The sequence below is a fragment of the Orycteropus afer genome, unplaced genomic scaffold (genome assembly GCF_000298275.1).
Source record: "Orycteropus afer afer isolate SDZICR_OR568_19922 unplaced genomic scaffold, OryAfe1.0 scaffold00146, whole genome shotgun sequence".
In the NCBI taxonomy this organism is placed as follows: domain Eukaryota; kingdom Metazoa; phylum Chordata; class Mammalia; order Tubulidentata; family Orycteropodidae; genus Orycteropus; species Orycteropus afer.
Window position 1 is genome coordinate 914,589 of NW_006921733.1, and position 13,086 is coordinate 927,674.

The following is a 13,086-nucleotide window of genomic DNA, read 5'->3' on the forward strand; positions in this document are numbered from 1 at the left end:
ATGAGACAAAGTATATGTGAACTGCTGTATGAAAAGTGAATTTACTCTGTAAATCTTCACCCAAATCCTAATTAAAAAAAAAAAAAAAGAAAGAAAGAAAAGAAATTCAGTGACTGCTGCCAGGGAAATCTCACTGTTTGAAATAATTGGGGGAATGATGAATCTGTTTGTTTTTTTTTTTTTAGACTAATTTCCCAAGAGGATAAAAATTGGGGCGCTAACATCCAGGAACTGCAAAAGAAGGTATTACATGTTCTCTTCTCAGGGATTTCTGACTTAGCTACTGGAGAAGAGGGCAATCTGTTTTCTTTACCTCATTGAAAGTCATTTCTCTTTTTATTTCTATATTTTTAGTTTATTTTCCTAAATTGATGGAGAAAAATATTTTCTATATATTGTAGGGTCATTTTTTAGGAAACCAGGTAGTTAAAATATATATAGTCTAAGATGCACTCAGTTAGGTATTCAAGAGATACTATAGGACATGTGAGATGTAATTCTCACTCAATCCTCCCATGACCCAGGACACTTTGGGTCCTAGTGTGTAATGTGATTTGTGAGGGGGTTTCTCACATGCAGATGGCCCACCTTGCTATACTGTTTTGTTTAGGCCAAGAGTCAGAAAGCAGACTGGATACCTCTCTGTGCCCCTGGAAGAACAGGCTTGGGGAGAGGTAGGAAGGAGAAGCAGCTAAGAATTTTACTTTAATAACTCCAGAAAGTCAAATGGAGCAAATGTGACAGGCTTCCAAAAGAAAAAGTAAGCACAGACTTTGGATCACTTACACTTACATCAACTGAAGGACACTGCAACATTCTTTGACCTGCCTGACCCTCCATTTTCAATTTCAGAAATGGCAATGGTTACAGTGCCTTTCTCCACCAATCGTCTGTCAGTTTGTCATACTGTGGTGACTTGCATGTTGCTGTAAGGCTGGGGGCTATGGCACCAGTATTTCAAATACCAACAGGGTCACCTGTGGTGGACAAGTGTTAGAGCTTCCAGACTAAGATAGACTCAGAAGAAGCAAAGGGCCATCCACTTCTCAAAGAATTTGCCGGTGAAAGCCTTATGAATAGCAATGAAACACTGTCTAATATATTCCTGGAAAACTTCATGAATAGCCCTGAAACATTGTCCGATATAGTACCAGAAGTTGAGCCCCTCAGGTTGGAAGGCACTCAAAATACTACTGGGGAAGAGCTGTCTCCTCAGAATAGAGGGGACCTTAATGATGTAAATGGAGTAAATGTTTTGAGACCTCCATTTGCTGATGTGGCATGACTCAAAATGAGAAAGAAACAGCTGCAAACACCCATTAATAATTGGAACATGGAATGTACTAAGTATGGACACAGGAAAATTGGAAGTTGTCAAATATGAAATGGAACTCATAAAGATCAATATCCTAGGCATTAGTGAGCTGAAATGGATTGGTTTTGACCATTTTGAATCAGATAACCGTTTGACCTACTATGCTGGGAATAACAAATTAAAGAGGAATGGCATGGCATTTGTCATCACAAATAATGTTTCAAGATCTATCCTGAAGTACAATACTGTCAGTGATAGGATAATATCCATACACCTAAAAGGAAGACCAATTAATACTACTATTATTAAAATTTATGCATAGACCACCAAAGCCAAAGATGAGGAAATTGAAGATTTGTACCAACTTCTGCAGTCTGAAATTGACCAAACATGCAATCAGGATATGTGGATTATCACTGGTGATTGGAATGCAAAAGTTGGAAACAAAGAAGAAACAAGCCAGGTTTTGGTTACTTCTGTGCTGCTCTAACAGAAAATATACCACAAATTGAATGGCTTTAACAAACAAGAGTTTATTCTCTTACGATTTTGGAGGCTTTAAGTCTGAGTTCAAATTGCCAGGCTTTAGGGGCTGGGTGAAATCCCTACAACCTTGGGCTTCAGTTCTGCATCCTGCTTCTGGCCCACTAAAGCTGGAGGCTTTTCTTCATTCAGACAGCTGCTGGCTATTGAGGGTGACAAGCCCAAAGATGGACAAGTAAAAAGGCACGGGCCCAATGTTGCCAAACAACATGGCAGGCCACTAATTCAAGTCCAGATGAAGTCCCATGACTGGCAGGGCATGGCAGGCTATTGAACAATGACTTGGCTACTTGCAGGGTTCATGCATGCCAAAAGGCTAGAGAACATTCCCAAAGCTGTTTTTATATATATATATATATATAGGAAGCAGACCACATCCCTAAAGCAGCTATTCAGCTGCTTGTGGTAGATCTCACCATGAAGATGATTGCCAGTTTCATCATGGGGAATAACTACCACCAGCTGCCTAGCCACTCAACCAGGCCAACCCAAGTTGACACACAAACTTAACTACCACACACTGGTAGTTTGAAAATACAGCCTTTGTGATAGACATAACACTGGAGATTGCATGATAGAATTTTGCAAGTCCAATGACTTACTTAATTGCAAATGCCTTTTTTCAACAACATCAACAGTGGCTATTCCCACGAACTTCACCAGATGGAGTACACACAAGTCAGATCTACTGTATCTGTGGAAAGAGGTGATGGAGAAGCTCAATATCTTCAGCCAAAACCATGCCAGGAGCTGACTGTGGAACAGACCATCAACTGTTCAAATGCAATTTGAAGTTGAAGCTGAAGACAATGAAAACAAGTCCACAAGAGCCAAAATGACCTTGATTATATCCCTCCTGAATTAGGTACCATCTAAAGAATAAATTTGATGCAATGAACACCAATGATTGAAAGCCAAGGAATTGTGGGATAACATCAAGAACATCATCCATGAAGAAAGGAAAAGGTCATTAAAAAGACAGGAAAGAAAGAAAAGACCAAAATGGATGTCAGAAGGGACTCTGAAACTTGTCCTTGAATGGAGAATAGCTGAAGCAAATGGAAGAATCAACAAGATCAAAGAGCTGAACAGAAGATTTCAAAGAGCAGCTCGAGAAGACAAAGTCAATTATTATAATTAAATGGCAAAAACCTGGAGTTAGAAAACCAAAAGGGAAGAATATGCTTGGCATTTTTCAAGCTAAAAGAACTGAGGAAAGAATTCAAGCCTAGAGTTGCAATACTAAGGGAAGAGCTGCTTCTTCAGAGTAGAAGGAACCTTAATGATGTAAATGGAGAAAATGTTTTGAGACCTCCATTTGCTGATGTGACATTACTCAAATTGAGAAAGAAACAGCTGATAGATAAGTGTATGAAAGTGTATGAAAGAGTCTATGGGCAAAACATTGAATGATGCAGAAAACATCAAAAGAAGATGGCAGGAACAGAGAGTCACTATACCAAAAAGAATTGGTTGATGTTTGTCCATTTCAGGAGGTGGCATATGATCAAAAGCCAATGATATTGAGGGAAGAAGTCAAAGCTGCACTGAAGCAATTGGTGAAGAAGAAGGCTCCAGGAATTGGTGGAATAATCATTAAGATGTTTCAAGAATGGATGCCGTGCTGGAGGCACTCACTCATCTATGCCAAGAAATTTGCAAGACAGCTATCTGCCACTGACTGGAAGAGAACCATATTTATACCCATTCCAAAGATAGGTGATCCCACAGAATGTGGAAATTATCAAACAATATCATTAATATCACATGCAAGTAAGATCCCGCTGAAGATAATTCAAAAATGTTGCAGCAGTATATTGACAGAGCTTCTACAAATGCAATCTGGATTCAGAAGAGGATGTGGAACAAGAGATATCATTGCTGATATCCGATGGATCTTAGCTGAAAGCAAAGAATACCAGAAAGATGTTTACTTATGTTTTATTGACTAAGCAAAAGCATTTGATTGTGTGGATCATAACAAATTATGGATAGCATTGAGAAGAATGGGAATTCTAAGACACTTAAATGTGCTCATGAAGAACCTACACATAGACCATGAAGCTGTCTTTCAAACAGAGCAAGGGGATACTGCATGGTTTAAAATCAGGAAGGGAGTGTGTGAAGGTTGTTTCCTTTCACCACACTTATTAAATCTGTATGCTGAGCAAGTAATCCAAAAAGTTGGAGTATATGAAGAAAAGCATGGCATCAGGATAGGAGGAAGACTCATTATCAACCTGTGATATGCAGATGAGGCAACTTTGCTTGATGAAAGTGAGCATGACTTGAAGCACTTACTGATGAAGATTAAAGTCTGCAGTATGCATTATATCTCAACATAAAGAAAACAAAAATCCTCACAACTGGGCCAATCAGCAGCATCATGATAAATGGAGAAAAGATTGAAGTTGCCAAGACTTCCTATTACTTGGTTCCACAATCAACACCAATGGAAGCAGCAGTCAAGAAATCAAAGAATGTACTGCACTGGGCAAATCTGCTACAAAAGACCTCTCTATAGTGCTGAAGAGCAAAGATGTCTCTTTGAAAACTAAGGTGCACCTAACCCAAGCCATGATATTTTCAATTGCCTCATATATATGTGAGAACTGGACAATGAATAAGGAGAGTTGATGCTTTTGAGATGTGTGTTGGTGAAAGATACTGAAAGTACCATGGACTGCCAAAAGAACAAACAAATCTGTCCTAGAAGAAATGCAGCAGGAATGCTCCTTGGAAGTGAGAATGGCCAGGCTTTGGTCATATTATCAGAAAGGACCTTTCCCTGGAGAAGTATATAATGCTTGGTAACGTGTAGGATCAATGAAAAAGGGGAAGGCCTTCAAGAAGGATTGACACTGTGGCTGCAATGATAGGCTTAGATTTACAAGTATTGTGAGGCTGGCGCAGTTTTAGGGAGTGTTTCTTTCTGTTGTACATAGGGTCACTGTGAGTCAGAGCCAACTCGACAGCATCCAACAACAACAACAATAACAATGCCTTTCTATGGTCAGTGTCACTGCAGGGAACACTTGTAGTGCCTCCTCTCAAACCTGGAACCTTCATCAGAAAATCAGAGATTTTCCACTTTTTCTTGCCATGCCCCCTTCCTTCCTAATTCTCCATCCTAGAATAATCTAGCAAATAGTACTTCCTTGAAATTAGAAGGGAGCTGAGTTGGATCTCAGCTGAGCTGCAAGTCTTTGCCATGGGCTGGGGAGAGAGGACAGTTTCTTGGTTCATTTTCACTATGAGCACAACAGAGGGGTGGCATTATAGCCTGTGCACACAGGATGGTACACTGCAACTGGAGCTGCCATGATGAGGAGAAGGACTCGGTTTGTATTTCTGGTGGCTGCAACTTTTTCTCTTTGGCCAGAGAAACCAAGAAAGAATGTAGATATGTAGATAGATAAGTGTATTATTATTATTATAGCCACTCCTTGGAAGGAAGATGGGGCAATCTACTTCCCTAGTGATACTGCCTCAGAAACCTAAGGAGGGGTCTCTATGAGTCGGGGCTGACTCAACGGCACATAACAACAACATATTTAATGAAGGACCCAGGACAGTTGTCATTTACACGGGGTACCGTGACTATAGTACTACACAGCACAGGGCAGTGTTTCGTTCTGCTGTGCTTAGCATTGCTATGAGTTGGAGACAACTCGATGGCACCTAACAACAACAATAACACTGTGACTACAGAGGACCTGAGTTTGGTGGAGCCCACTGATACCTTGCTTCCTGCCCCAGCCTCACACAACCATGGCCTGTGGAGACTTTCTTAGAAGAAGGGGCCTTGTTCCTGTCTCACCCCTGTGATTCAGGCTGACTGGAAGAAAGTTCAGTAACTCCAAGGTTGGTAAAGATCCAACAGGGGATGCTTGACTTTTGGCACTGTCCCTGTCCTGTGAATGACTTTCGCAGATTCTACATGTGTCAGTTTTATAGGGTAGTGCCTTCCTGTGTCCTTGGGAGCTTTACACATAATAACATGGAAAGAGGCTTCTACAGGAACCCTATGTGCTGTTATGAAAACTAGCCTCCTCAATACCTAAGTGTTTTTTGTGCAATAGGAAGGGAACAGTTAAACTAAACTGTGTGGCCCATAGAAAACGAGTAAAGTAGATGTAGGGAAGCTTGAGCCACTGCAGATTGTTTGTCAGCTTCAACGGGTTTCCTAACATCTCTCTCTAAATGGGTGAAAAAGCCATTAATCGGGTGTTTTATAAAGGGATTTTCCTACATTAAAATTTTGTTGTTGTTGTTGTTGTTAAAGAGTTTGAATAGTGTAATACTGAATCTGTAAATTTTTTACTCTATCATATTTCCTAATTATGTTATTCAATTGTTGTTGCTGTTAGGTTTTATATATCTTTCATTATCAGGAGAAATGTGTAGTGATTCAAATTATGTAAGATACTGTAGGAATCAGACATTGTCCCAAGTAAATCAGCGATTTTTCTCTCTCACAGCACAGAATATCAGACAGGACTCTGCTTGCCAAAAGCTTGATGGTGTTGGGAGTTGTTATCTTCATGTTCTTTCTCAATTCATTTGTCCCTGGCATTCATCTTGATCTTGGTGAGTCTGTTTTTTGTTTGTAATTGACATCATAGTCAAGAAGTGGACATTTCAAAGTAGTGCCCCTGGCACTGCCTTGTCTGCTAGTAGCTATGCTGGCCAGAAGGCCAGCAAAGGAGGAGTGAGGATGAAGGCTTTTGGTGAAAAGAATGGAATCTCTTCACTGCTTCAAGAAAGGCAGAGAGAGAGAGAGATTGAAGGATAAAGACATATAGAGAGGGAGAGACACAGAGGTAGAGACAGAGATAGAGGGATGGATAAAGACAGACATAGACAGGAAAACAGAGATACAGTGACAGAGAGACAGAGACAGGGAAACAGAGAGACAGAGAGAAAGATGGAGAGAGAGTGATAAAGAGACAGGAAGATAGAGACAGGGGGATTAAGAAAGTGACGGAACCACAGTGTATGTGTCTCCAGCCCCACAAGGTTCAGCTGTAGAAGGGGTATAGAGCAGTTATTATTATCTATATAGTACTCAGCAACTAGATCTTTAGACTGTTCCTTGAGAATAAACCCCAGAAGAGCCAGGAAGTAATTTTGGCAAGGTTAGTTCTTCCTTCTGTGCAACTGGACTTGACAGGTAAATGAGACACCAGCTGTGAAAGATCTTGAGCTTTGCCCAGACACCTGCATAAGCTCATTCTCCCTCCACCTCATGTGAGGTTTTGTCTTTCTTCATTCTGCACCCATCAGCCTGCACTGAGGTAGGAGGTGCAAGCACAGGCCAGTCTCCAGCTTCTTCCTTCCAGACTATGGACTTTGCCTCTTCAAAGTTCTGCCACAACCACATTGTTATTGTTGTTGTTGTTATGTGTCATTGAGTCAGACCCAACTCGTAGCCCCTCCTTGGGTTTCTGATGTGGTATCACTATGGAAGTAGATTGCCCAACCTTCCTTCCAAGGAGTGGCTGGTGGGTTTGAATCACCAGCCTTCTGGTTAGCAGTCAAGTGCCTTAGGCACTATGCTACCAGAGCTCCTTCAACCACATTAAGTTCACTATTTTATCTTGCTAACCACTAGGATCCTTCATATTTTCTACTTCTCTAAAGTTTTTCTTATTAATTGAGCACTTTTCTCTGTTGGTGTCATTATTTAAAGAATCTCTGCATCGTGATCTGACCAAATTATTGGCAGTTTGAACCCACCAGCCACTCTATGGGAATAAGATGAGGCAATCTTCTTCCCTAAAGATTTTCAACCTTAGAAACTCTACAGGGGCAGTTCTACTTTGTCCTTTAGGGTTGCTATGAGTCACAGTGGACTGGATGGCAGAAGGGTGGGTCATTCATTAAAACAAAACCTCCTTCCAACTTCCAAAACACACCCTCATGAAAGTTTGAATTTATGAGAAAAATAAATCTAAGGTGGTGGTGTCAAGGACTGCTTTTGTTAACTGTCTGTCATAAATCAACATCATGGAGTCTTCTTAAGTAAAAGCAAAAGAGGTTTATTGAGGGATAGAGAAGGTCTGGACTAGGAAGATGACCAAATGCACAGGGTGAAGATGGCCTCTCTGTAGGACAATGAGGAAGAAAACTGTTTTGTACAGTTGGACCAGGAATTAAAATTAGAAAATCATAATTGGCTGAAAGATAATTAGGGAAGTCAAAGGCATGATGTCTAAAAGTGGAAATTTAGCAGGGATAGGTGGATAACATATATGTGGGATTACATGATTGGATAAGGGTACATAGTAAGCCCAGGTGCTTTTCAGGTATTTCAGGATGGTCACAGGACAATGACAGGACAAGCTTTTTCTATAAAAATTATTTTCTCAATCATGTCTGTTTCTGGGGATCCATTGTAAAAATTTATTGATAATACTGTACATCAAGACCTTTTGGGTATAAATTATCACATCTTGCATCTGTTTGACTATAGTGTATAGTCTCTCTAGGAATAGATTGTGATATGCTGCACCTGCCAGATCTCAGAGAAAAAGAATATCTCCTTTAGGGTGTAGGGTCAGCATGAAGGTTAGGTCAGCATCAAGATTAGAGGAACAGCTGTTAGAAAAGACAGTTTTAAATTTCAGTCTGGATTCTAGACTCCTGTCAAAACTTTAAAATGGACTTAAGACTCCACATGCAAACAGCTCTATTTATATATACCAAGTACTTCTGATTTTAAGCTCTTGTATGTTAATCAAAGCTTTACTCATGAATTTCCTTCAAAAGTGAACTCTGGATATTGTTAATGGTGGCACAGTAGGAAAAATATAATCAATGCCATTGAATTATAATTATGGAAGCTGTACTGGTGAATGTTTTGGTATGTACATTTTTAACACAATTAAAAATTAATCTTTGCTAAAATATTTAAAATAACTTAAAATATTTGATTTGCTGCAATATTTGAAGAATATTGAAAAGCAATCTCTGGACTTTATAAAGCTGATATATATGGAGGGCAACCTCCAGTTACTAACATTGCTTTGTTGCTTCTCTGGCTTCTTGGCTACATTAGAAATCTTTAGATTCTAAGTTAGGATCTCCCTGTTCTTTTCTAGTAGAAAGTCACATTTCTAGAATTCTCATTCATAACACATGATATGTATAATTTTGACAGGGTGTTTAGATTTATATCACATGTTCACAACCTCTCAGAATTTATTACCCTAAACAATTGCAAAATTCCATTTGTCAGGCACTGTGCACTTGGTTCTGTTGTTGTTAGGTGCCGTTGAATTGGCTCCAACTCATAGTGAACCTATGTACAACACAAGGAAACACTGCCAAGTCCTGCACCATCCTCACAATCCTTGCTATGCTTGAGCCCATCATTACAGCAACTGTGTCAATCCATCTTGTTGAGGGTTTTGCCCTTTTGTTGCTGACCTTCTTCTTTACCAAGCATGATATCTTTCTCCAAGGACTAATCCCTTCTGTTAACATGACCAAAGTAGGTGAGATGAAGTCTGGCATTTCTCACTTCTCAGGAGCATTTTGGCTATACTTCTTCCAGGACAGATTTGTTTGTTCTTCTGGCAGTCCACGGTATTTTCAGTATTTTTACCAGCATCACATTTCAAAGGCATCAACTCTTCTTTGGTCTTCCTTATTCATTGTCCAAGTGTCACATGTATATGAGACAAGAGAAAATACCATGGTTTGAGTTAGGCACACTTTAGTCTTCAACATAATACTTTTTATCCTTAACACTTAAAAGAGGTCTTTTGCAGCAGATTTGCCCACTGCAATATGAGGTCTGATTTCTTGACTGCTGCTTCTATGAGTGTTGATAGTGGATCCAAGTAAAATGAAATCCCTGACAACTTCAATCTTTTCTCCATTTATCATGATGTTGCTTATTTGTCTAGTTATGAAGATTTTTGTTTTCTTTATGTTGAGGTGTTATCTGTACTGAAGACTGTACCATGACCTTCATCAGTGTTTCAAGTTATTTTCACTTTCAGCAACTAAGTTTCTGTCATATGTACTTGGTTCTGAGCTTTTTTTTTCTACACAACTGAGTCACTCCACATAGAATCACAATAAAAGAATGACAAATACAAAAGCCAATGTCAAAAACATAATAGATTTTAATTGTATTTGTTGAATTATATCTAGAAATCATTGCTAGAGTGTAATTATTTTTTTTTATCACACTTCAGACATAATGTGATAGTAACATTGTTGTTGTTGTTGTTATGTGCTGTCGAGTCAGCCCCGACTCATAGCGACCACTCCTTGGGTTTCCGAGGCAGTATCGCTACAGTAGTAGGATTGCCCAACCTTCCTTCTGAGGAGTGGTTGGTGGGTTTGAACCACCAGCCTTCTGGTTAGCAGTCAAGTGCCTTAGGCACTATGCTACCAGAGTAACATAAACCTTAAACACTACAACAATGTTAACTGGTTACTTATAGTAACTAAACAAATAAAATAAGATAGATGTTTTATTGACCATGGATTTCTTTCTTTTTAATGTGCTTTGGGTGCAAACTTACAAAGCAAATTTGTTTGACATTCAGCAGTCCATGGATATTTTGATTCACACTGCAATTACCATCCCCAACCATAAAAAATTTTCCTCTCTTCCCCTCCCTGTAACTCCCTGCATCCTTCTTAACTATGCATTCCTGTCTGTCTAGCTTTCCCTCTATGTGAATGCTTCCTCTCTGGTGTCTCATGGCTGGTTGCTCTAAGGGGTGCATCTCCCTGGAGTAGGTGGTGGCATCGCCCTGAGGTAGGTGCTCTGCATGTAGGAGTTTCTGCTGTTGGGCTGAGAGCCAATCCATGGGAGTGAGTCCATTTCCAGGCCTGAAGAGTAACCTGGGACCATAGACATGGGGTTTCCATCAGTCTCTATCCAGCCAGTAATTCTGGTCATTATTGTGTTTTTGAACTTTGTTCCATATTTTTCCTCACACTCTATCCAGGATCTCCAGTTTTGATCCCTCTCTGAGTGGTTGGCATTGTTAGCCAGGCACCATCTAGTTCTTCTGGTCTCAGGGTTATGGAGGCTGAGGTCCTTCTGGTCCATCTTATTCTTGGACTAATTGTATCCAGATGTCTTTGATTTTCTTCACTCTTCTTTGATTCAGAAAAGTGGAGACCAATAGTTACATCTAAGATGGCCACTTGAAAGCTTTTAAGACTCCAGTTGTTAATCACCGAAGTAGGTTGTAGAACAAGATATTTATGTGCTATGTTGTGCCAATTAAGCATGATGTCCCTTGAGACTATGGTCCTGATCTGCAGGCCCAGTGATTCTCTCTCTCAAGGTGTTTGGTTTTCTGTGAGAACTTACTCCAATTCTGTCTTCAGTTGTTTCCGTAATGTATGTAGCTAATTTTGTATCACAAGTGCATATGTAAGATTATCCTCAGCCAAGTCTATCCTTGTTGTTGTTGTTGTTAGGTGCCGTAGAGTCACCTCTGACTCATAGCAACCCTATGCACAGCAGAATGCAACACTACTTGGTCCTGTGCCAGCTCTGTGATCCCTGCTACACTTGACCCCATTGCTGGAGCCACTGTGTCAATCCATCCCGTTGAGGGCCTTCCCCCACTTTGTCAACCCTCCATCTTACCAAGCATGACATCCTTCTCCAGGGAACGGTCACTTCTGACAACATGATCAAAGTAGGTGACATGAAGTTTGGCCATTCCCACTTCCGAGGAACATTCCAGCTGCACTTCCTCCAGGACAGATTTGTTAGTTCTTTTAGCAGTCCATGGTACTTTCAGCATTCTTCGCGAGCACCACATCTCAAAAGCATCAATCCTTCTTTGGTCTTCTTTATTAATTGTCCAGCTCTCACACGCATATATTGTTGTTGTTGTTACATGCCATTGAGTCAGACCCGACTCATAGCAACCCCTGCTTGGGTTTCTGAGGCAGTATCACTATGGAAGTAGATTGCTCAACCTTCCTTCCGAGGAGTGGCTGGTGGGTTTGAACAGCCAGCCTTCTGGTTAGCAGTCAAGGGCCTCAGACACTATGCTATCAGAGCTCATGCATATGAGGCAATTGAAAATATCATGGCTTGTCTCAGGTGTACCCTAATCCTCAAGGAGACATCTTTCCTGCTTAGCACTTGAAAGATATCCCTTGCAGCTGACTTGTCCAGTGCTGTACGTTGTCTGATGTCCTGACTGCTGCTTCCATTGGCATTGATTGTAGAACCAAGCAATGTGAACTCTTTGACAACTTCAATCTTTTCTCCATTTATCGTGATGATGCTAATAGGTCTAGTTGTGAGAATTTTTGTTTTCTTTATATTGAGGTATAATCCATACCACAGACTGTATTCTTCAAACTTCATCAGTAAGTGCTTCAAGTCATCCTCACTTTCAGCAAGCAAAGTTGTGTTGTCAGCATATAGCAGGTTACTAATGAGCCTTCCTCCAGTCCTAATGCCATGTTCTTCTTCATATAGTCCAGCTTGTCAGATTATTTCAGTATATAGATTGAATAAGTATGGTGAAAGGCTACAACCCTGACACAATCCGTTCTTGATTTTAAATCATGCAGTGTACCCTTGTTCTGTTCAAATGACTCCTGGTCTATGTAGAGTTTCCTCATGAGTACAATTAAGTGTCCTGGAATCCCCATTCTGCTTAATGTTATTCACAATTTGTTACAATCCACACAATCAAATGCTTTTGCATGGTCAATAAAACACAAGTAAACATCTTTCTGGTATTCTTTGCTTTGAGCCAAAATCCATCTGACATTAACAATGATATCACTTGTTCCACATACTCTTCTGAATCCAGTCTACACTTCTGGAAGTTCTCTGTCAATATACCGCAGCAACTGTTTTTGAATTACCTTCAGTAAGATTTTTCTTGTGTGTGATATTAATGATATTGTTAGATAATTTCCACATTCTGTGGGATCATCTTTCTCTGGAATGGGTACAATATGGATCTCTTCCAATCAGTTGGCCAGGTAGCTGTCTCCCAAATCTCTTGGATAACCAAGTGAGTGCCTGCAGTGGGGCATCCATTTGTTGAAACATCTCAGTGGGTATTCTTTCAATTCCTGGAGCCTTGTTCTTTGCCAATTCCTTCAGTGCAGGTTTGACTTCTTTCCATACCATTGGTTCTTGATCATATCACATCTCCTGAAATGGATGAATATCTACCAGTTCTTTTTGTTACAGTGACTCTGTGTATTCCTTCCATCTT

General features: G+C 40.2%; 1 protein-coding gene across 1 annotated transcript in view; it reads left to right on the top strand.

Moving 5' to 3' along the window:
• The window catches only part of OCA2 (OCA2 melanosomal transmembrane protein), a 574,440-nt gene that overhangs the window by 150,153 nt on the left and 411,201 nt on the right, over positions 1-13,086 (top strand). The window contains exons 15-16 of the mRNA XM_007945979.1: positions 186-243; positions 6,340-6,448. Of these exons, the coding sequence (XP_007944170.1) occupies positions 186-243; positions 6,340-6,448 (167 nt within the window). The remainder of the gene's footprint in view (positions 1-185; positions 244-6,339; positions 6,449-13,086) is intronic.